The 25,391-nt window shown below is 40.9% G+C and overlaps 1 protein-coding gene and 1 long non-coding RNA gene across 4 annotated transcripts in view; one reads left to right on the top strand and one right to left on the bottom strand.

The window, feature by feature from the left end:
- The window catches only part of LOC140847844 (uncharacterized), a 66,384-nt gene extending 64,135 nt beyond the window's left edge, over positions 1-2,249 (top strand). The window contains exon 3 of the long non-coding RNA XR_012128037.1: positions 2,115-2,249. This is a non-coding gene — a long non-coding RNA (uncharacterized lncRNA). The remainder of the gene's footprint in view (positions 1-2,114) is intronic.
- NBEA (neurobeachin) overlaps positions 1-25,391 on the bottom strand; it is a 547,470-nt gene that overhangs the window by 2,384 nt on the left and 519,695 nt on the right. The window contains exons 49-57 of one of the 3 annotated variants that reach the window (XM_073229196.1): positions 20,119-20,181; positions 19,707-19,796; positions 17,128-17,320; positions 15,480-15,551; positions 13,457-13,612; positions 12,775-12,945; positions 4,348-4,449; positions 2,139-2,335; positions 1,223-1,374 (exon numbers count right to left, since the gene is read on the bottom strand). In XM_073229196.1, coding sequence (XP_073085297.1) covers positions 1,223-1,374; positions 2,139-2,335; positions 4,348-4,449; positions 12,775-12,945; positions 13,457-13,612; positions 15,480-15,551; positions 17,128-17,320; positions 19,707-19,796; positions 20,119-20,181 — 1,196 coding nt within the window. The remainder of the gene's footprint in view (positions 1-1,222; positions 1,375-2,138; positions 2,336-4,347; positions 4,450-12,774; positions 12,946-13,456; positions 13,613-15,479; positions 15,552-17,127; positions 17,321-19,706; positions 19,797-20,118; positions 20,182-25,391) is intronic. The other 2 variants (XM_073229216.1, XM_073229206.1) reach the window with 2 other exon arrangements.

The raw sequence follows: 25,391 nt of genomic DNA, 5'->3' as shown, positions 1-25,391 counted from the left end.
GTTTCCCTCACACACAATTGCTATGACTACTTAGGCACTTTAGGGTCAGTAGACTTGTTATGTACCCTTCATACGTGCATTCTGCCTCGTCTGTGATGGTGGAGAGCACATGTGCAACATGAATACATGACTAAGAATATCAGAAAGAATATTTAAACTATGTAAGGACACAAATTATTTCAAATACTTTAGAAACACCCCTGTATATACAAATAATTACCCAGCGAGTCATTCCCATTTATTTATGAATACGGACTGCAGCATTTTGGAATGCTCTAATGATAATCTGCTTACATTTTCTGTGGAAACAGGCTGGGCTGCTGATTAAATATCCTTTCCCAAATTAAATTGCATGACACTGTTTCTCTTGTCGCCTCTATTACCACTGCATTACGCCCTGAAGGTGCTTTGTTAAAGTGTTATACTTTGATATTTATAATCCTTTAAAACCAATATTGTTACAAGTATACACAGAGTGGAGAAGAGTTGGTTGATAAGCCTTTCTCACTTCTGCTAAATACATAGCAAAAGTGAAAACCTTTTTACCATACTAAGATTTTGTTTTAATTTATTTTTAAAATAATTTATTTTATACTCTTATATTTTTTCCCTTTATAATAAAACCAAAGATGAACTTTAGGAAACAGCAAACTCCTGTTGCAAAGAATGGGATTTGCATTAATTCTTGCAAAGAAAATATGAGACTGTCTTAGGGAAATACATAAAATATGAACAAATGACATGAGAAATATGTGAATAAGAAAATGAGGGGTGGGGTTGTTTCAGGTAACGAATGAGTCCTCATATGGTTCCAAACGGAGGCCAGCTGTAGTCTATGCCTGAAATCGGTCGGCTGGAAGTGTGCTGTGAGCTGAGGCTCCTCTGCTGAAAGTACGTGTCTCCGTCACCCCCTGTAAGCCTGGAAGCCCTGCCTGGGGCTCTTAGGACAGAGAAGCCGGTGGGGATAATTCTGTTTTGGGCTGCGTGTGTCTGCATGTGCCTTGCTCAGACCCTTGTTCCTGCTTTTCTGTTTTTACTAACCCCCCTCCCACCCCCTTGTTTTCTTCTCACCAGAACCCTTTCTTACAGTACTTTCTCCTCGGTTTACCCTTTGCTGTGCTAGGCTTTCCCCCTCTGGTCCCTGGCATGCATCCCCCTTGGTGAACGTCAGCGAGTGTGGGGGACAGCTCTTGGGGACACCACCTCCCCCGATGCGGCTCACCTCTGGTCATGGGACAGGTCCATGGCTCTAATGCCGGCGTCACATCCGGGGTAAATGTACAGCTGCTTGAAGTCGCAGGCCTGCCAGACCTCTACCACGCCATTGTCCCCTCCGGTCACCAGGTTCTGGCCGTCGCTGCTCAGGAGAACGGCCTTCAGAAAAGGCAGGAAAGCAACCGTTAATCTCAGTGTTTCCCAAGCAGTGATTGGTCATTACCAAAAAGCGCTCAGCATGGTTCCCTTGTAACTATTATTTACTCTAAGCCATTTACTCAGGTTTTCTAAAATCCAATTCACAGAATTTCCAGTGTGGAATTCATCAAAGTTCTGACATAAGCCAACGGTCCTATTAAAACCAATCTAGGTTACCAAGTAACATAAGCCCTAAAGAGAATATTATCAGTCAGATCCAGGGAGAACTTGAGAATCATGTCCCATGACATTTTGTTAAGTCCTGAATATTTATACTGTCAAGACTTTTAGGACAAATGGCAGAAGCATATTTCCAAACAACTTTGAATAATGATAAGCAATTATGTTCATTTGTCAATGAAGGGCAGTTTGGTACATGCAATTTTGGTTGAGGGTTCTAAACATAAGATTCTATGACAATAAACTCACAATGCTAGGGATGCGGCGCTCAAACAGTTGTTTGTAAAAGGAGCTTAAGGGTCTAACCTCTGATCAAACAACAGCTATACCTTCAAAGTCTAATTCGCTGCATTAATTAATTGGGACTAACTGAATTTGGGTCTGTACAAAACATCAATCTACATGAATTTATGTAACTTTACAACCAGCACACATTTACCTGGATGCCAGAGAAATTCTATTATGAATCATTTAATGCAAAATAACCTGTCTTTAATCTCTTGGCTTCGGTCCCTATTTAGCACTGAACACGGATGGAGACTTACCCGTGTGGAGTCATTGATCTCCATTTGAGCCAGAAGTTTCCCGTTAATGCTGAAATTGCTGAACCGCCCTCGCTCATAGTATATGATACAGTGGCCTTCACTAGAGACAGAAATCAGACGCGGGAACAAGCAGTGCTCGGGTCCCTCGAGGGCTCTCAGCAAATCGCCAGTGATCGTGTGGACGAGGCAAGGGCCTTCTGCAGGACACAGGAGGAGGTCAGGGGCCAGAGGCACGGGGACGACAAGTCACACGCGAGCTCTCCCAACCCCACAAACCATAGCTGGGGGCACACACTTCGATTTGCGGAAAGAAGGTAGAAGACAGAAGAACCATGCCAGAAGCGCCCCATGCTGATGGTGTATTTAAAAAGAACGAACACGGAGGACTGTTAACTAACACATGCGTATTCCCCCCCAACTTTTTATCCAGGCAAGTAATCGGTCTTTTCCTTCATAAGATAATAGTCATAAAATTATTCACAAATTGTAATATTTTAAAAAAAAGACATAGTTCATAGACTTTGTGAAAATAAAAGACGGTATGTCCCATAAGTTTTCTTTTAACGTGTTTCTTAAAAATTTTTCTTTAAAGTTTCAGAGAACTTTTGCAACAATTGCTAACTTTCATGGTTACCATCAATATTTTAATATTGCATCCCATAAATATTATCAAATAATAAGTTTACCTTTCCTACAGTTTGTACACAAAATGTAAAAGGCAAAAAAAAAAAATCAAGAAAGTTAACCAAGTAACAGACTATAGAAACACTTTTTGTTTTTAAAATATGAATAGTGAGGTTAGAGGGTAGAAGTCGTGTGGGGAGTGCCTTATTTTGCCCCAACTGTTTTTTCGCCCTGGTAGACACAGGGCTGGTAAGATAAACAAATCACTAGTCAAGTTCAAAATTGGTTAACATAGTTTGGTGTTACCTCAGCTCCCTATCCTCAAAGAAACCTCACAAAAACTGTGGATGAATTCCATTTCTATTTTTCTATCGACTGATTTAAGTAGATACGTATTTTATAATAATAGTGACATTGCAAAGCTGTATCTATTTTTTGCCCTGATTAATAAAGTAATAGATGTCCATTGTAGAAAACAGAAAATTAGAGAAAATAAGAATGCTAATCACATCTCCTATCATCCATCACCTGTAAAAAAAATTAATGTGTTTTCCCTACGCCTACTACATGGCTTTTATTTTCCCTTCCCTCTTTTTAAAATAATTTTATGAGGTAGAATGATATTACACCTATAATTACCTTTTTAAATTAAAAAGACATTTATTGAAAACATCCTGTGTCCATTCCTGGGGTATTTACCCTTAGATACGACAATGAAAAAAAAGCACATTGCGTCGCTTATGTCCACAGAGCAGCCAGGATAAGCTCCTAAAGACCACCCTGAGCATCTCACCACCTCGCTTAAAAGACCTCAGTGGCTCTCCAGTGTGCTTGTGATAAAACACAAATTGCAAATCTTGCGCCATCGGCCCCTCCCACCTCTTCCTCCTCTCTCCTTATCTCCGTTGAGTCCTCACTGCACGCAGCCCCTTTATTTTATTTTATTTTTTTGTCATTTTCTCCCAAGCATTTCACGCCTCCCTGCCCCCGAGCCCTTCTGTGGAGAATTGGTATCTGAGCCAGAATGAGAACCTACATTTCCTGACTTTTCCTGAAACAGCAGTTCTTCCACAAAAAGTGAAAAAAAAAAACAAACCCAAGGAATCATGTTTCCTTTCCCAGCAACCTCTACATCGTCCCTGGGCTTGTGAAGGCTCGTGGAGGGCGGTGGGCCGGGGTCACGTGTGATGAGCAGCCTGCCCCTCCGGGGTCCCCACCGCATCACAGGTCCCTGCGCCTTGTCTGTAACATGCTGTCTTTAATGGCTGCGTCATACGGCTGTGCTGTGGTCTAGTTTACCAGCGCTCGGCTAGAACGCTGGTCACCACAGCATGCTCGTAACATCGTATATATACTTTACATCGGTACTAGTAAATACTGATACGAAGACTCGCTAATTCTAAATCAAACAATAAATCAAAACAATTGATAGACACTATATGTAATAAGTTAACATTTAAATAATAAAACTAAAGAGCTGCAAAGAACCTAGGCGTTACATTCGTCTAGAGTGCCTCCTAAAGGAAATAAATCGCAAATCATGGCAAATGTGAGAAAATGGCACAGTTTTTACATGTCTTCTGACCTTTAGCACCACTGATAACCAGGCCAAGCTCTGCACAGACGGACACACACACAACTTCATGGTCGTGGCCTGTGAGGACGGCTCTTGGGGCTGGGTAGTCGCCTGCAAGGAAACAGCGTCCAGGAGTCAGTGCAGACCCGAGGCAGAGGGGGACCCGCAGCGCTAAATCACGCACAAGCCACCATCACTCAAGGTTACGAAGGGCATTTCGGAGCCGTGGGACCATGAGCCTATCACGGTCTGTAGAACACCCATCACACAGCTTGTTTACATGGCTGGACAAGTTAACAAAATGATGTGCTTACATGATCGTTATGAAACAGCAAGCCCGCCAAAGCGTTTATGTGCATCATCTCATTTAATTATGGCACTAGGCATGTGAAGGTAGGTAATTAATTTACTTTCTCCAAGTTCACAAATTCTACAGTTACCTGATTTTCCTTTGTTTTTGAAATTAAATCATCAAAAAAATTACTTACATATTAAATATTTGTTGTGACATATGCATGCGATTAAGAAAATGAATTCTCGTGCACTCACCCTCTCGCTGAAGAAATACAGAGTATCACCTGTAACTTTAGTGCCCCATTTCTTATATCTGAGACTTAGAGGCTATGTGCCTTTTTAAAAAGTTCTGTTTGTTGAGTGTGCGGTCTTTCTTCTGCAGTGCGTGGGTTCCTGCATGCTGGCCTCGCATCCTGGAGGGGGCTGTCACTCCACCCTGCCATCCCGTCTCTCAGAGGACTGCCCTGTGCTTTGGTCTGGACACTGACAGCTCCCGCCTGGTCGCAAGGCCACGGCCCTCACCATGGAGGGAACAACACGGAGAAGAGAGTGTCCAGGGCTGGCAGCTGAGCCTGCCTTTCGGAAAGCCCTCTCCTGGCGCTGATATGGCCCCACAGGGCTGAGCAGCTCCAATCCTCTGCCCGTAGTGACAGTTCAGGGACAACTCGGGGGGGAAAGCATAGAACTAAAAGCCTTACGAGCAGAACATCGCCCTTCCCCTCCGGTCTGCCAGCCTTTTCTTCACACCTCCCATTTTCTGCCTCCCTAGCAACTGCTCTCAGTTCAGTGGGGTTTTCTCAGATCCACCCGCGTCCATTTTCCTTTTGAGGCATCTCTGAGATGGTGTGTGGAGAGGGGGGCAGTAGCCCATGTCATTTTGTCATTTTATTCTAAATGTACATATACAGTTATAATGTATTTGGGTATTGGCACAGTATCTGCTTACATTTGTCGGCAGTCCTGGATTTATCTGAAACACACTTAACATAATTTATAAAATGATGCTTCAAAGATGCCCTGAGTTCCCTGGTAAAATGAGGATTAACTATTGATTTTATGTGTAACATTATTCTTAATTATTCTAAGTGATTATTTAGAGACTGATGAATTGAAAAAATCCTGAAATTTTATGTTTAATAAGCTTCATATAAAGTTAAGAGTTTTCTAAACCCTTCCCTTGAATGCTACAGAAAACTTAAAAAGCAATCTAGTGCTATTGCAGGGAATTGAAAAAAATGCATAAAAAATTAAAAACATTCCTTATATGTATATATATATATGGACTGATTTACATATGTATTATATTTTGTATGTATTGAATATATTTTCTATTAGGAGATAAGTTTTTCAAAGGCTCGTGTCTGACTTAGAAGGTTTAAAATGTTTTATTTTCATTATAATTTCCCCAGACCATCTGAATACATTGTGGAACTTCACTATTAGGGGATATTGTTCAGGGCCTCTGAAAGCACTGTTTCCCTCTTTAAACTGGAGAAAAATAGATAAAATGCTCTTCTGGGGTTTTTGAGTTGGGCACCCTGCAGCAGGGGACACATATTTCCTTTATTTCATTTCATTGCCAGGGACAGATGTCACACACCCCAACAATCATTCAAAATCTTGGGAATATTCTGTCACTGTCACATCACAATTGATGGATGTGGCTGGGGCCAAAGGGCCCAGTGCACAGGGAGGGGCAGGTGAGGCCGCCCCTCCTGGGACCACAGCGCGTGGTCCCCCACCCCACCCATCATTTCCTCTCTGTGTGATGGAATTACTGTGACCGATTAAAGAGCAAACACGTCCAATTTTGAGATTCCTTATAGGAAGCATTTGGAACCTCCATATAGAAGAGACTTATCATAAACCGATTCCATCTTGTTTTTATCGAAAGTCATTTCAGGATTTTCACAATGGATGATGAAAAACGTACCAAGGTACCAGAGGCTGCCAGTCACACAAAACTGACAAGGAGAGATTTTCAGGCAGATGATAGTCTGTGGCCTTTAGAGAAATGATCAAGCGAAGATTGCTCAGGTTCTTACTATTTGAAACCTCACCGTGGAACTACTAACGTGCGGGGGAAGTTTCTCTCCTTTTGAATTAGAGCCAAAGAAGAACAGCGGAGTTTCTAAGATCTGTGATCCTCAGAGCAGTGTTACCCAGTCAGGAGGTGAACCTCTTGATGGCAGAGGATGTTTAGATTTAATCTACGAGCCTTGTTAAGTCACTGCAGAATCCTTGCAGGAGGTATTTGCATTTGTGTTTACACCGTCATTAAAATCTGACACATTTTTGACTTGAAAACCAAGAATAAGAGATTTAATCAAAGGATGGAGTATTTTCATCACTACTCTGATTTCAAGATGTGTTTTAATAAATTGTGTTAGACGTTTGCAGGGATAGCTCAGAACCGTGTGGGTGAGGAGTCCCTCATGCAGCTACCGTGTCCTCCGCCACCTGCAGGTGTCGCTGACCGGACGTCTGGCCCAAGGCCCACATTTTTACACAGGTCACAAGGTACCCCACAGAAAAACATTCTGTGGGGTGGAAAATGTCCCATATTGTGGTTTCATTTTGTTATATACTCAGAGTATGTAATGAAAAATAGAAGATAGGTGTGAACCTATTTATTCAATGCTGCTTTTTCTTCAGAGATGTCACTGACCATATTTTCCTTTGAGCACTGTCACTTCAGGGCAAATCTCCCTTGAAGTCCTGAATCTGATCGAGGTCACAGTACATACTGTCCTGTCATTACCTCTACAGTAGAATCCCCCTTCCTTGCCCAAGGAACAGATCTCCCAGTACAGATCTGAGCCCTCTGATCATGAGAACACAGCCGTCACCCTTCTGTTTTTTATATTGCTTCTGTCCTAAGCCAAAGGTCCATGCAACCTCAGTTCCCTAAAGGGAAAGGAAAAGCATAGACTGAGCACCCAGCAGCCCCTCATGTTAGGCTGAGGGGGCGTAAGGGGCGGGAGGTTTGCTGCAGAACCAGCCCTGTTAGAGGGACGTCCCGTTACAGATGGTATCATCTGGCCCTCAGAAAGTCCTACACAGCAAGAACTATGCTTCCCCTGATACGAAAGCCTAGATCAGATTCCTTGCTCTGAGAAGTGAGACACACACACACACACACACACACACACACACACACACACACACATAAATAGATTTGTGAAAACTATCTCTGGGCTATTCTCGGTCCTCGCTGTAATACCCTTGGTTAGTTGTGACCGTGGAGCTGGGCATCGGACCGTCACCATCAAAGGCCGGGTGCAAACAAACAGGGGGATGTGATTTAGCAGATGTTTCACTGAGCAGGTTTGGGCTGGCAGGAGGGCCAGGGTCCAGAGCTGAAGCTCACACACTGGGAGCACAGGGTAGGGGTGTGGGCACAGCTGGAGCCTCCTTCTCAACGGGCTTCTCAGGTTGTAGTCTGCATAACACTTATACATGAGCTAAGAGACTTGTTTTTAAGACGTGAACTAGAAAAAGCATGCGAATGTTTTATGCATATTGCTCAATGAGTATTTGTGGATTTGATTTGAAGAGATGAACTGTAAATTCTCTTGCAAAGTGCCCGACTGCTATGACTTAAGAAGTGTCATATGTATGTTATCAACAAGCTCCCTGTAAAGCACCTTGTATCTGGTATAAACATTAAAACCACACACTTGAAAAGCAAACGGGACTGCGAGCGGAGGCCCCAGTGTGTTTTAAGTGTCTGTTGAAGGGACAGAAATGTTGACTTGCCCTTCCCGTGACTACCTTGTTGGAAGCTGCAGCATGTAATGAGAGCTGTCCAGTCCCAAGATCAATGAAACTTTGGGCTCTAGGGATGCAACAGGAATAGCATTGATCCTTTGAAAGAACAGCAGTCAGAGATGGGCTGTAATATATTGCCAAGAGGGGCTTAGGAGGATAAGCGGCCAAGTGCAAGATACCTGCCTGACAAAAAATTCAATCAGCTTTTAGCACAAATGGCCCTGCTCTCCTCTCCTTTCTTTCAGGCGGTGGGCTGCTTCCAATTAAAGTGTGCAAATTAATTTTTATCACTTTCAAATTAGTTTCAGAATTTGTGTAAAAGTCTGTTTCAGATGAATGCAGCTGTCCCTCACATCTCCGCAATTCTGTTACCTAGTCGGGGACCTATTTGAATTGCCAAGAAAATTTTCTGCATTCAAAGTCACAGGTTTGAAAGGGTAGCAATGAAGAGTAGTGTTATATGTAATAAAGTAATTATGATTTAACTGTAACCGATGGTCAACAGCCTTCGCTTGTTTCTTTTATAGCCTGAACCTCTTTGTTATAAGCTGTTTACAAATCATCATTGTCTTTGTGGCAAATCCATTCAAACTATAAAAATAATTAGAAAAAGACTCATTTCTGAGATGTCTGAATCGCCACAAAGATTTATTTAAGAACAATGAAACCACAAATCTTTCTATACCTATATAAAAAATCCACAAACATGGCTTATTTTTTTCTCTGTGGCACTAACAGAGCTATCTGTTAAAAAAATAATGACAATGAAAAAGAAGCATAAATATATAAAAGCTGCTTGACTTTATTTTGAGAAAGTTGCAGAGATGTGCCCAGGAGGTGCGTAAATGAATCCTATCACCTTAGGGTGTTATGCTGAATAAATATGATTTGGCCTCTGACATACAAAGCAATTCAGTGTCCATACCAAGACCAATCCTGGGATTCCAACAGCTCCTGGGAAGTTATGTTTCATGCCGGGACTTCCCCGTCAAATCTGGGCTAAAACGTACAACCCTCAAAACCTAAGGGCACTGCGTCACACACTTTAATATGAATTTAGACGTAACTAGCTTTTGGGTCTTGAGTAGCAATGCTTTATGAGACAGAAAACACATACAGCCCGATTCTCTGACCTGTGAATTGGTAGCTAGAACAGATTAAACTGGAACAGAGAAAAATATTATTTTTTTCATATGGTGAGTTTTCTGATGGCACAGACATTGTTTTCTGTGTCTATGTCGTCACCCATGACTGATCCCCGATGTGACAGTCATCTCAGCGTGTGCTCTGACTGCTTTTACAAAACACGAATTGGCCAATATATATGATCTCTCAAGTTATGCATACATGTGCTACATCTTAACAGATGGAGTCATAAATAATCTGAAGCAATCAAATATTAAAAATGACTGATTATTATCATTTTTTACAATTGCGATTACCCATATGGCAAAAAACTAAAACTGGTTATTACATAATCATGGATTTGTACCCATGCTGAAAGGCTAAGCATTTTGTACATGCTCCAAGTACTTATGATACCGAATAGCACCCGCTAGCCGTTCTTGTTTCATGAAATAGTCAATGGCCTCAATGCATCCAAGCAGGAAAGGGAGTGTTAGGATGGACCAGTGTACTACAGCTTCTTGTAAACTCCAGGTCAGAGGCTCTCACCACCCAGCACTCCTGGCTGCTGAGATCGTACCAGCAAAACAAGTGGTAGGCATTCAATTCATGCCTGCTGCTTGACCAACGCTTTCGGCGCTCAGCCTGTTATTCTAGAAGAACATTTTTATTTCTTGTATTAAACATACTGGATGAAATGGAGCCATACTACATATGCCCACATTAAATGTCCTTTAAAGTTTTGACAAGGTGGGTTTTATGGAAGTGGTTTAGGTTTGTAATAATGACAATTTTCGACCAAAAAAACAAATTCTTATAAACGGAGGCAATACTGAAAAATATGTATTGATAATAGTCTGTCATAATTTCTTAAAGAAAGTCTTGTCTCTACTTAAGTCTTAAATAAAATGTTGAATTTTAACAAACAACATATTTACAATTTTGTTAAGGATTAATAAAAACATTTTTATTTATATAAAGCTCCTGTTTTAAGGAACTTGAAAGACTTTAACATTTTTTGCTAACTGATGCAGCAAAGCTACAATCCACTGTTAACCATCTTTTGGTTTAACAGATCATTAGAAAATAGTGTAAAAATAAAGTTGCTAACAGACAATTACTATAATTTAACCTTTGTCTTTAAAAGCTTTAAAAACTTTACCTTCTATACATTGTATAAAATAGCTAATCTCTGTTACCAGATGGTAGCTTTTAAGAAACAATTCTTGTTTTGGAAATATTTTCATCACTTCTTCAAAATGAGCTTCATTTTGAAGGTGTTAATTAATTGGGTTTAGAGCAGTATTTTGTTTCTTTAAAAAGCTTTTCCTATTTAATAACTTCTAATTTTTGTTTGAATTGATTGTAGATACTATACAGATATGCTGCTTAATATGGCTTTTCTAATGAATGCTACATTACGTAGAAATAAATAAAACTTGGAAATATGTGAAAATACATTTAGATAAAATATATGTGATAATGTACTATGCCTGAGAATAATAAAGCCATCACTGGTAGGTTAGATTTCTTATACACACATAAACACAGACACACATACACATTTTTAGAATTCTGCTAAAGATGAAGTTCCTTTTTTTAAAGATATGGCTTTAAAAAAGTAAATGAGGCATAACTTGTTGGTATTCAGAGTATGATGTTTGTTATCATGTAAAATCGGTAACTATTTGAGCTGGTTGGAAATTAAGCAACACTGAATTTTTTCTTTTTTAAATAAACAGCACATCTTAGTTCACAGAGGCTGAAATGTAGAATACACATACTTTGTCCTATCCAGTATCTGTCCTAAGAGATATTACTTCATAATACACATTTAGCTTCTTCATTCACTGTATATATATATATATATATATATAATGTATGAATGAATGAATATATATAGAAATAATGTATGTATTTCTATATTTCTACATTCTCTTCTGTACTGGGAGAGGGGTTTTGCTCCAACCAGTCTTTCCTATTTTTGCAGTATTCCTGTCAAAATGTGTAAGACTTGGGGAGGGTGGGACTTGAAGTTAGACGCACAATCTGGTTCCCATCCTTAGCCACCTCACAGGCTGGAAGAGACCGGGGGAGTCCGCCTCCAACCACACAGTTACTGTAACCTGGCATCCTGTACATTTCTCACCTACTCTTGTGATATTTCTATGGCAGACACACAGCTTCCCTGGGAAATTCTTTTCTCTGTTCTAAATATTCCCTGGACACATGTTTCAGTTTACTTCTGTACTGGTTAAGCTGTGACCAATGTACAAATTCCAGTTAAAATAACCCTGGTGTAGGTACTTGCCATTATCAACACTTTACAGAAACTATTCTCTATTTTACAGGAAATATGTGCATTTGAGCTACTGAAGGCTTAGATATTTAAAACAGTAATTATTTACGGGCAATCTTTATCTAGTTCTTTAGTCATTTAGCAATATGTCTTGAAAACCTGTTATGTGTGTCCCTGTGCCAGGAACCAGAGACTCAAACAGACAGGGAGAGAGAGACTCACTATTTCCCCAGAACAACAGGCCGAAGAAAACTGCTCTTTCATGAACAAAAGGTTCCATGGAAAAACATGTTTGAGAAACTGTGGGTTAAACAAAGGTGAAAAGATTTGTTTGTGTAAAACTTTCAGAGCTTACAGAGACTGTCAGAGTATATGCAGTGTTTTCCACAATCATTTTGCTCTGGAGTCCCATTTTTTCCTACAACATATCTTTGGGAGACTGTTTCTTTTCCAAGCAAAGAAATGGTCTCATTCAATGTTTGCTTCTCCAACATCTAACCTGAGTGAACTCAGTCACTGTTAAATGATGTGGTGTAAATGCCCTATATTATATTATGTGGTGGTAAATGCCCTAATGATGGCACAAATAAAATCTGAGGGAAATTCAGAGAAGGGAGAAGATATATTCAGCTGAGAGAAATCATATGAAGTTTAATGGGCCGGGTAACACTGAGGGCAGTTCCTGAAGGATGGGGACGTTTAGAGACTGGGGAAGGGCGGTGAGCAGGGCTCAGTGTGCAGGGACCTGGGAGCTTCCCTGGGTCAAAGGGGACAGCAGTTGCTCTCTTTTACCCTTTGAACACGAGTACATCCCAACCAAGATTTTTGCTAGTCTCTCACATTTTAAAATCCTTATAAGCCAGGAAAAGCTTTTAGGAAAATAAAAAAAGCGAAATAGATTTAAATGAATGTATAGCCCAGCAGGACACTTCTGGAATGACACTTACTGCTGTTAGGGTTGTCGCCTATGATATGGTGTCGCCCGCTCCAGTACCAGAGAAGCAGTGTGGCATCTCGAGACCCAGACACGATGTAGCAGTCGCCGCCGATGTAGGACTCAGACCGAGCCAGGCACGTGACCACATCCCAGTGGCCAAAGACGATCTGAGTCAATTTCCCTGAAACACAGGAACGGCAGGTTTCATTCAGTTGCTATGTTTCTTTAGAGGTGGTCAGGCTTACTTTATTTCACTGGTGTGTGAAAGGTGAGCCGACAGACCTACAAGTGTATGAGGTCATTCACAGCTAGCTACAGATGCTTTCTTGAATTGCTTCTGAAAAATGACACAAGGGCATCCCTTGGGATTTTTAAAGAAGTGATTTATAAAACACCACATTCATGATTCTTTTTCCTTCAGGGTTTGGGCCAGACTAAGGAGAAGTTTGAGGTCTTTCAGTGGATTTGATTTGGGGCAGGGGACGCGAGTCCCATGTGTCCTATGAACTCAGGGCTGGTGCTAAGGATTGGAATGGATGGAATTATTAGTTACCTACTTGCAGTGTGAACACTTCACTGGGATCTTGGCACTCAAGATGAAAGTGCCTCCATTCAAGTATGAGTTCATACTGACCTCTGGGTGTAACCACAGGCATTTTGAAGAGAATAAGGTCTTTCCTAGTTGCGGTTACCTGTTTCTGTAGAGTAAACTCTGAAGCTTTTATCCCAGAATCCGCAGATGAGAATATAGCGATTATCTGCTGTGACCACAAAACAATGCGCGTTGATCTGTATACTCTGGTCAACGAGGTCCGTGATCTGCCGTTTGTTCACACCAGAGTTATTGGCTAAACGTAAGTAGAAAAAAGTATTTGAAGGAAGGTCCCACAAAAGTTTCACAAAGTACTTAGAGAAGGAATACTTCTTTGCTTCATTTATCAAGAAATGGGTTTTTAAGGCTCTAAAATCATTAAGAGTGTAACATTTCACCTTGAGGAATACAGACACTTTAGCACCTGTGGTTATTTACGAACCGTATTACACATGAAAACATTGTCAGAAATTTATGTTCTCCCTCCACCAATAAATAAGAACAGTATGATGAATTCAAGAGCATGAATTTAAAAACACAGTAAAAATATTTGAAGGCATTTAATTCTATCGATGTTCACTATGCACAAGTTGATTAGTGTCCAACAAGTTCAATAATAAGGAGGAATAAATATTGCATGAGGAAAACATGGCTTCGGATTTGCCCCAGTCTATCCCTTTCTGACAGCATTTACAATTCATGGGAGAAGAAGAGGGTGGAGGTTTGAGCAAAGGATGCTCTTATGCGGGCGGCCCTACAGGGAGCTTTAGGTCAGCAGCTTTAAAGACCTGGATTGTCAACAAACAGAAGGCCCTTCCTGGATGGGCTGGCAGGGGAGGAGAGGGATAAAAGGGCTGGGAGAGGGACTGGGGAGGAAACAGACAAGCAAGGAGCCGCGGATAGCGCTGGGACTGAATCTGAATCAAGTCAGGAACTCAGAGACGCGTCTGATTTCCCTAGTGCCTGTCTGCATGCCAGCCTGTCCCTTACGCTCTCTGTCCTTTCAGGCTAAATCCCTGGGCTGAATTCTTAAACAGGAAATGCAGATGGAGAAGATCGCCATCACGCCCAAACACCAATTAGATCAGTCCTACGCTACAATAACAGTTACTAGGGGAGGTGAACAAAAAAAATTATACAAAAGAAAGGTGGCAAAGAGAAAGAAAACCAAAGGACCTGCGTCACTTGAAAATTACAGTTGGTCCTTGATTAATTAGACTAGAGTATTAATTTTTCGATGATTACATTCTAGCTATTTGGGACACTGTCGACGTTACTCAAAGGAATAGCTCAATGACACTAAAAATATTCCCAGTCCTACAACTCATATCTTCCCAAAAACTTGAAAATACTCTTTGGTGTAGGGGTACAGGTAACTAATTGAAATGGCTCCTTTTATTTCTGAGTTCAAAGGTGAAGAGTGAATTTGTCTAAGAAAAAATTACCATAACTTATATATGGCTTAATAATTTTTCGTACCACGTTCAATATTTTTTCTAATTTAGTTCTCTGTGTGATCTCATGAGACAGAGACATTATTATAAACCATGTTGCAGATATGAAACTGAGGCCTAGAAAGATTAAAGGGCTTGTTCTGGGTCAAATGGCTAACAAATGTGTATGTGGTTATTTAAAAATATTTTTAATATCTTCTGCAAAGGGTTGCAGCCCATGAGTTTGCAATTCACGTGAAATCTTTCATTTAAAAATGTGTCTGAGCCCTACTGAATGGAGGTTTCTAGGAAAAGTGTTCTTCAGTATTAGTTTTCTTTATATGGATCCTAATATATTTTTGAGTCCTTATGTATTTAAAATAACCTAAATTTGTTATAGTTTAAGCTGAAAGGACAATTTGGAATTATTTGCCTTGCTTAGAACCAACTTAAATGACCTCCTAAAAAAAAAAAAAAAACACACACAAGAAAATGTCACAAATAATTGCTTTAGTACCAAATGTTCTTGGATGGCATATTATGATTTCACAGCTCCTTGATGGTAACTTGATGATATCTGCACATTAATTTTTTGGCAGGTATTAATCAACTACCTTTTGTGCTACATAACCACAGAGGAGTCTGTGGGCAGTCAGGATTCATGAAAAGGAGTTTTCCTTGTTAACATACCAATTAATGGATCCATTTCAATGGGAAGGTGGTGGGCTTGATCCAAGGAGTATCCCGGAGCCCCTCGGAGGCCTAGAGGTAAGTTACCATGGAATTTCTTAATAAGCAGCATTTTATGATCATCGCACAGAAGAAACATTTGCTTAAAAATCATTTGGGAAATTATTTTAAGAATGACCCAGTCATGCTACATGTCTGCAGATAGTTTTAAAAGAAATCATCACACCAGGGACTGAGGCTTTCCACAGAAGGTGTCGAGAGCTGGGAAGCGTGTTCTCATCCCAACCACGAGAACAAGTGGGATGAAACAGATGATCACAGTACGCCTTGAACCCTTCGGAGAGCTAAATCGCTGGGCAGCCAGTGGGCCTGAAATCTAAGAAAAGGCCGTGCCTGCCAGCAGGGGTGGCTGTGAGCACAGACTGGCTCACCTGGGCAAGTCAGAGGGGAGAATGGGGCTCCCCACTCACTGGGCCTTTTCCTGATACATGACAAATCGACTGAATTTAAAACATTGAGCCACACCTAACATCAACCTCAGTAAAAGTGACTTCCAGAGGATTAATGTTTAGGGCTTGAATGAGTTCATTAGTCATAATATTCTTATGTGTGATTACATAACATCTACAGTACTTTTGAATAATTCTACAGAAAAGTTTAATCCTTATAGTTTTCTCTCAGCGAGGAACATTTCTCGAGGCTTACACTCCTGTGAGTAATAAAGCCACATTTCTTTTTCTTATGGTGTTGGCTACGTATCTCTGATTGAATGGCAGCAGTTCTACCACATGATAATAAACCAATACCCATAAAACAGGTGCATTTAGAAACTCTTAGGAGATTAAGCTATGGTATAAATCACTCTGTTTTTGAGAGCATTGCTGAAGTCAGTAGAATAGAAAGATCTAGCTTAATTCACGTGGCTCATCCATTCAGTCCTGGAGACAGTGGCAGTCCTGGGGCCTCCAGTGAGATCTTAAGTGGTCAGCTGGGCCAGTTAAACCATCTGATTCTGTCCTGGTTAAATTAGTATCAATATGTCTAATTTTTACAACAGAATTATATCACTTTACGATGCACTGGCTGGCCCTTTCAGGAATGAGTTTGCCAAAAACACACATGACATCACCTGACAATTCAGATTTTGTCTGTTCTCAAAGATCCCAAGCTCTCCAAGGAGAGGATGGTGTCTGTCTAGTTCACTGCTGCATCCCTCATGCCTGGGGCCTGTACAGTGGCTGTTCAAATGTTTGCTAAATAAGTGAATGAAGTGCAAGAAAGAGGATTTGGAACCATCATCCATAAAATCCAGATTCAAACTCACTTCCGTTTAACATGGGATAAAAGTGTTCTTTTCTTTTTTTCTGAGGGGCAGTGGTGGAGTGACGTGGCCTAACTCAAAATATTTGCAGAACTGCTTCAATTTATCACATACTTGCTGAGTACTTGACATTAGCCAAGCGTTCTGCAAGGTGCTAACAAACAGCAGCAGTAAAGAGGACAATTAGGGTCCTTTAGTTAGTGTGGCGATTATTTGCTCTGCTGCGTTTTGTAGGTAATCGGCACAGCGGCCAGACCCCTCACCCCACCTTAGCTTCACTGCGACTTTTGAGACCCTTGAGGAAGCGGCTGGCTGGGGCACACGTACCGACTGTGTTGTGCCATCGGTTCACTGCAAACAGCCTGCTGCAGGTCACTGTCACCACCGCAGGGATGGTCAGGTGGGGGAGGGTGTTGGCCGCCACGTGGGTCACCGGAGAATTGGATGGAAACTTCAGCACCATGATCACATCTTGCTGCATCTGATCTTTAAACATGAGCGGACTCTGTGGAAGGAAACACTGTTGAATAGGAAGGGAAAGGAGCGGAAGAAAACAAAAAGGGTGACAGTTAGTGGAATTCTCCAGGGGGAACGCCGTGAACACAGACAAGGCTAGCATGCACCCAGAGAGCACAGCATCTAACTTCCTGCTGTGAGGACCCAGAGGAGGCAGCAAGGACTCTGCAGGGTGGCCCGGGTGTCAGAGATCACTCGCTTATGAATGGCGAGGCGCGGTGTGACCATCGCCAGACTGCACTGTGCCTACTGAGCATACAGACATGTCCGCACGATGTCCCGTAATTATTCAATGCAGTTAAAAACAGCAGTTTGGTGGAAAAATTAGTCAAGCCAGTGACTGACACTACTTACATGAAATTTAAAGTGAATTGATTGATATTATCATGTTACAACTGGTTGATCTGGGTCACGGCTGCAGTTGAAAGAATTAAAATACAACAGCCCCCCCCTTGCCAGAGCTTTGCATGCGTGTCTGCTGCGGCACTACTGATTGTTTAAGGTTTATGCCTCTGTTCCCCCTTCTAGACTGTGAACTCACAGAGGGCTCAGGCTTCTTTTCTTTGTAATTTCTGTTTCTCAAACAACTAGCATATGACTTAATAGGAAGCAGACACCGTAGGTGTGACTATTAACTACTATAAAACATTATACATATTACCATATAAAAACCACAACAGGGGTGATGGAAATAACCATTATTTAGCTTTTATTGATGTTTTCTATACAGATGAACTCTCTGCTACATAAACTCAGCAAGCTTAGATTTTCTTTATAAACAGCTCCACGCCAATTTAGTATCTAACAATTTTCCCTAGGAAAGTAATGAATTCTGACCGGGCATTTCTCCAGGACAAATGTTTTTATTATTATTATTAAACAGAGAAAACTAACACAGGAATAAAACTCTTCTGCCAAAGCACTTCATAAAATAAAGGGTTAGAGATACTCTCTTGGACAGTTTATTGAGAATACTTCATCCCAAGGCTTGAGGCTCCGAGGCCACATCTCTGCTTCTACACCCGTGACGAGGTGTTTGTATGTGAACAGCGGGCTTGGTGCAAAGCCTTCTGCTTTGTCATTCAGAGTCCGATTTCAGTCTTAAGAGTTCATTAACGACTAATCAAGGGGGCTGAAACCATTTGGCTAAGTGAGAGCAGAGAGAAAAATATGTTTTCAAGCACATTTACTTTTGTGTTTTACTAGGAGAAGGACCATTGAGTCCTTAAAGGTGTAGATGACATATCTGCCTCTGTATTGCCAACGTCTCACACATAGAAGGGACTCAATGCAAACTTGTTAGGCAAAGACAGAATAAATGAGAGATGAGAACAATACTTCCACCACCAATAACAGCACTTATATTATGGGCCATATTCCAGAGCTCTTTACTCCAAAATTGAGTTATGTGCTGCCTTGATAACTACAGAAAAATCAATGAGCTGTAATTCATTTTGCAAACACATTTTTGCCTTGAAGCATTTCTTATTTCAGTAAAAAAAAAAATCAGTGAAAAATCACAGTTTAGAAGACAAATTCTCAGGCAACTTTTTACCTTCTTCAAATCAGATAAAGAGGGAAAGGTTTATGATTTGCTTGCCAATAAACTGAAAAGGGACAATTTTGTTATGGACTTTAAAAGTTCAGATTAAAATGAAAAGATGATTACCTTTCCCCTTTCAAAATGGAAATAAAAGTTTAATATAAGAAGGTGCTGCTGCTGCTGACACCAGCTAACGTTTACCGAGAATTTGCTGCACGGTATGCAGGCATTATATATCCCCAGGGCAGATGGTTATTTTTATCTCCATGTTACAGATGCTGAAATGTAACCAGAGAGGTTAAACACCTCGCCCACGTTATTCACTAGTTAGTGGTGAAGATGACGTCTGACGGGGTCTGGCGCTGGGCGCTGGTTCTTAACCCCTCTGCCCACTGCCTCTCTGCAGCAGTCCACAAACTGCCTTCATATTTCTTTGCTTAAAATGAACCACTCCCCTCCCTTGCTTTGCCCCAGAGATTAAAGTGGGCAATATCCTATTTTATTTATATCGTATTTTTCACTCTCATTTATAAATGGAATCCAATTTTGGTGCTGGTGTCTTTAAGCTTGTACATGTATGAGTGAGTTTATGCGGAGGCACTTAGAGGCAGAGAAGATGGCTATTTTTGTGAATCCAGAACTGGGCCAGCTGAAGGAGGGCATAAAGGCGAGAACTGCATTCTCCTCTGTTTCTCCCTGGGGTACCAGTATATACTTGGCCTGAAGAACTAGCTAACCAATAAATTGAGAAGTCTCTAAAAATGCTGCTGAAGTCCCTGTTTTATTTGACCTTTACCCAGGTACAAAGAAAGGAAAAAAAAAAATCCCACCAGCTGATATGCCTTACCAGGTGCATGGCAGAGCTCCGAGGCGGATGTGGCTCAATGAGCAGCTGAGACGGTGTCTGTCCAAAGTTCTGTATCTGCGCCTCCATGGCCTGCCGGGGAAGGAGAGTGACTGTCATGATCAGAGTGCGTCGGCTGGAGAGGCCAATGCACTCTGATAAGGCAAGTGCTTCCCAAGTCAGCCGTGAACCAAGTCCAGAACATTCACTGGTTGCTCTTCTCTCAAGGTGCAGGATCATCTAAGTGTTAGTATTTTGTGGACAAACGTTGCTCCTCCTTCCAAACATGCTTCCGTTAACCAAGTCCCTGTTCTTATTAAGAAGCTGGGTTGAACGTGGGAATGTTAACCTGTGAGTACATGCATGTAGCAGAGGCCCAAGGACACTTTTAACACTAAACACAACACACATATACCTTAATAAAGTCCTTGGTAAGAAGGAACGTATGGGGATCTCTAATGAAATAAGCTTCTGGAATCTTAATGGGAAAAAAGAATTGAGACATAAAAGTCCACCCGTGATTCAAAATAAAACTCAGAAAACCCTGAGTTCCAATCCATACAGACAGCAATCAGTAGAAAGAACACTGAGACTTTTGTATAATAATTAAATATGACCAGATATTACTACAAAAAATATATTTTTGCATGCTATGTTATTTTAAGATGAATCCTGGAATATTATTTATGAGACAGGAACTCATTTCTCTCAAAACTTCTCTGAAACTTGATAATTAACCTAAAGAGAAAATAATTCTTTGGGAATCCCGAGCTATGTCACATTTCATTAAAGCCTATGCAGATGGAAATATTCAGGTTTTATGGCTTCCAATGAATTAAAAATAATTTTAGACCTCAAAATTTTCCAGACAATACCATATGCCTTCTTTGTGTGTGAGTCAAGAAGAGAGAGTCTTATAGATAGATTTAAGTGTTTCTTCTACATACAAATTCTACAGGCAAAAGACTTTTATGTATGAAGCTAGACTAACAGAAATATTTTTCCAAAATATTGTAAGCATGTAATTTAAGTCAACAAGGAGAAGCACAATATTTACTACGATCATTACTCTGTTACCATGCTAATTTTCCCCCTAAAATTGTGTGCAATTTGGTTGCACATAAAAGTGAAATACGGAACTCACTGCTGAGTGCTAAGGAGTGCAGGTAAGGGAGACAGCTCTCCACACAGGCAGCTCTGCCACGAATAGCACCACCATCTATGATTCTCATTTATAAAGCACTTAGATTTAACAATCTGTCCTCTCAGACTGCATTTCAAGAAAATGTTTATCAATAAAAAGGCAAAATTGCAAATTTATTAGCAATATCAAACACAAATGCATCATTGTCTGCCATATTTTAGCAAGTGCACAAAGTGGGGCTTTGGGTCTTTCATCTGCAGAGACAGTGGGATGAATGATTCCATTTCTTTAAGTGCTGTCCAATTTTAATGTGTACATTTATTTGCATGGTGTCCACTCATACACAAAGTGTGACTATTTAACTAAATTGTATTCACATAGATACCGCCATACTTTACCTCCCCAATGCAAGATTTATGATTATAAAAGGGGGAAGAGACCATTTCTGGTTAGGTTCCCATTATTCACAATACACTCTTGAGAACTACTTGAAAAAAAAAAAGCGGTGACGTTATTGCTGCAGCTGCCCTCGTTAGAAAATGTCCAATACTCAGCTTAATGTAACATGAACAGCTGAAGTCTCCCATAACCGCTACTATTGCTTGTGTTTTCACTCCTCCAGAAAGAGGGCTGGGGTGGGGCTGGGGAGACAGGAGTGTAATCAAACACACTTCAATCTCTAGATCAGCGCCTTGCACGTAGTAAGTAGCCTTTTGATGCTCATAGAAGGACCAAATCAACAAACATGATTTGCTTGACTTAAATGTCATTTCTGAAAGGGAAGTTTTAAAATTATACTGGAAAATGTTAGGAAACAGACTTCATCCCAGACCTGTACAGTTTTCTTCAGTGGCTCCTACCTCTCATCGTTTTACTGAGCAGAGTGTACACGCATACGTATTTTAGATTGACTCTCGAATGGCAGCAGGACAGCTATTAGGCTGCGATTGACCTCACTCTTTCATTAAGACAGTCTGTTCCCTACACTTAACATTTATTTCTCTTAAGACTAAGCTGAACCCCTTTTCCTTGTCATCTACATCACAAGCCTTCCTGACCTAAAGGGTCTTATTCTAATGTATGTCTTAGCTATCTTGTGATCCTGCCTTCCAATAAATTATTCCTTACCCTCTGATATAACCATGTACAGACTTTCCTGATCCTGAAAAACAGACTGTCTCCTTTAAGTTCTATTTCTTGTTATTACCTAAATTTTGAACAGGAGGCGAGCACCTACTGATTTTTCTTCACCAGCTCCTCCTGGTATTTTCTCTCCCCTCCCACTCTTAGGAAGTCACCAGTGTCTTCTTTGTCCTCAAAAAGGGAGGCGCTTTGCATAGGAGCACACCCGGGGATAGACCCAGCCCTTCCTGCAGACCATGTAAGCGCAGCAATGGAGTAGCTGTTCTGAGAATCACTCCCTGATGTAGGAGAAAACGCCTCCCTTCATGCTAACTTTGGGCAGAGTTCTAAATCCTTCCCAGACGCCTCGATCACAATGACTGTCCTCCATATTCTCACAGCACTTTTTTTTTTAGCTGTTGTGGTTTGTCTTTTAATCATGGAATTCTACCCACAGTTCTTCACATATGTCTGTCTGATCAGACTGACTCTCTGCAGATCGAGGCTGTGACTTAGTCCTAACAGAGTCCAAAAACATTGTTGAACGTACAACGGGGGCGATGGTGGGACACGTGGCCGAAATGGAAAGGTGGCCTACAATAGGAAAATCACTCCACAGCTATTAACTTTTATAGCTCAACGCCACAAACACTATTCAGTCAACAAACGTGGGTTGGACACTCACTCTAAGCACAGGCATCAGAAGTCAGTTAGCAGACTGCCCTCAGGACCCATGATGGGCAGTAGCTCAGGGCACCCAGGAGTCGGAGGGCCATGGGAGCCGCCCAGAGTGCCGGGGAGCCCAGGGGAGCGGTGTGTGTCTCCGGCTCGGGGTGGAGGGCGAGAAGGGAGAGTAGGACTGTCAGCAAAGGGACTTCCAGAAAAAGGACATGAACTGAGGCTTGAAGTTCAAGTAGGAAGTGGCTAGTCAAGAGCATGAAAAATTTTTTACCATAGAGAATTTTCCCATTGATAATTTCCAAATATATCAAGTGAAATAAAAACCACCCAAACAAGTACTTACAGTGAATTAGAAGGTGGGTATTTTCTCTTTATTAATAGAAATGGCATTTAAAAACTTCAACATATTTCTATTTATATAGTGTTCTGCATGGGTCAGAGAGACTTAATGGTAGCTTTATTTATTCATAAAATGTATCTTTACTGAGCACCCATGTGCTGGCTACCATTCTAGATATCTTGGCTTCTCTCAGGAAAATCAGAAGAGCTGGCAACTGCCCTTCAGCATTCCTGCGTGGCAACATGCATCCAGTGCCAGGGTATGGGGACCCTTTTGAAATGCCCACCACTCACATGATCCATGCATGCACTGACATCTGGCCTGCTTCCCTAGCTCATTCCACCTGACTCCTATGGATTTCAGCATTTGTGAACCCACTGAAAATCAAATACCAAGACTTTAATTTGTATGACAAGAAATCTAACACTTTTTGTAAATACAACAGTCCCTGCTTCTCTGCAGGGGATATGCTCCACGACCCCCAGGGGTTGCCTGAAACCATGCATAGCACCAAATCCTGTAACTACGATGTTTAATCCTATACATACGTACCTAAGATAAAGTTTAATTGATTGACTGGGCACAGTGAAAGATGAACAACGATTGATACAAGATAGAACAATTATAACAACAAACTGAAATAAAAGTTATGTGAATGTGGTCTCTCTCTCTCTCTTAAAATATCTCACTCTGCTCCCCTTTTTGATATGAGATGCTAAATGCCTATGTGCTGAGATGCAGTGAGGTGAACGATGCCGGTCCTGCGATGTTGTGTTAGGCCACGATCGACCTTCTGAGGATAGGTCAGGAGCAGGCACCTCTCACTGCAGCTGACTGCGGGGACCTGAAACGTGAATGTGAAACCCTGGAGGAGGAGGAATGACTGTAAGGAACTTTCCAGTGAAGAAAGAATGAACTGGTACCGCACGTGTGAGCTCACGAGAATGTATACTGCGTACGGCAAAAGACGAAAACTCGGTCAGTAAGCTTGTTGTTCTAATCAGCTTACTTCATCAAATCCAAGATGTTATCCACTATTAGAACTTCATTATTTTGTATACTATTAAAAAGTAAAAAAAAATGTTGCCAATTAAACTATGATACGCCATTCACTGTAAGACACATTATGATTTGGAGTGCTGAGATGTGACGACAGTGTGTGTTCAGAATAAGGTATAGCAACTTCCTACAGATAATAAATAGCAGTATCTTAAGTCTTACGTATTTCATATAAATCTCCCATAGGTAACAGCTTAAAACACTAGATTTTTCAAAACAGATGTGTGATCAACAAAACCTTCGGTGTTTGACAAATATGTGTTTATTCGTGAATAAAGTATTCATTGGTGGACAGCCCTTTGGTGGGATAGCATGAAAATATGGATCTGCTTATACTTAATGACTCTCTCTTAGGCCTTTATAAACACTAAATTTGGTATCTTAGACTTAAGCTGCTTATGTGCTCCCATTTAATCGCTATTTCCTTTACTTGCTGAGATTTAAGAAAGATGAAGTGCACAAAGTATACTAACTAATATTAGGTATATACCTTTTTGAATATGTGTATTTTTTTCTCCCTTATAACTTCACCCAGATCAAGATGGAGGGCTTTGGGATGGAACTGGGAACGTTCCGTATCTCGATCTGGGTGTTGTCTACATGGGGTTACACATATGTAAGGTCCTCTCCTGTCCCTCCCCAGCCAATTATTCCCACTTCTCACCCTCTGCTAAGCTAATCACTATTTTTATATTAATCACCTAGCATTTTTTCTGTTCTCGAATTTCTGATAAATGGAATCACACCAGTCCTTTTCATGTCCATCTTTCTTTGATCAACATAATGTCTGTGAGATCCAACCTTGCTGTCGTGCAAAATGATAAGTTTGTTTTTTACTGGTGTGTAGTGTCCCGTCAAATTACTGTATCTACCACTACATATCAGTTCTGTTGACGGACATCTGGGCTATTAACAGTTCCAGGTTATTGTGAATAAAGTTGCTTAGAAAGTTCTTGCACATGTCTTTTGATCAGGTAAAGCAGTCATTTCTGTTGGGTGCACACCTAGGTGTGGGACTGCTGAGTTTAGGGCAGAAGTGTGTAGTTTTACTGCCAAATTGTTCTCTGAGGTGGTTATACTGATTTTGTGTATTGACTTGTATAGGTATTTGTGAATGCAGAATGCAGTGATCAAATCTGTAAACAAAGATAAGACTTAGACTGTGTAGTCTTTTAGGGTACTGACATGCTGAAACTCTTACATCTCAAACTCCACTGGGTCTCATAAGATAATTAAATAGGGAGCATGACTTTATTTCTTCACCAGGAATTGTTCAGATAGGAATAATTGAATTAGTTTATTAAAGGAGTTTTACATTTTAATTGTATATGGATTCTTATTC

This window comes from Manis javanica, chromosome 1 (genome assembly GCF_040802235.1).
Source record: "Manis javanica isolate MJ-LG chromosome 1, MJ_LKY, whole genome shotgun sequence".
Classification (NCBI taxonomy): Eukaryota; Metazoa; Chordata; class Mammalia; order Pholidota; family Manidae; genus Manis; species Manis javanica.
The sequence above is the reverse complement of the archived record's forward strand: the minus strand, read 5'-3'. Positions and strand labels throughout refer to the sequence as shown.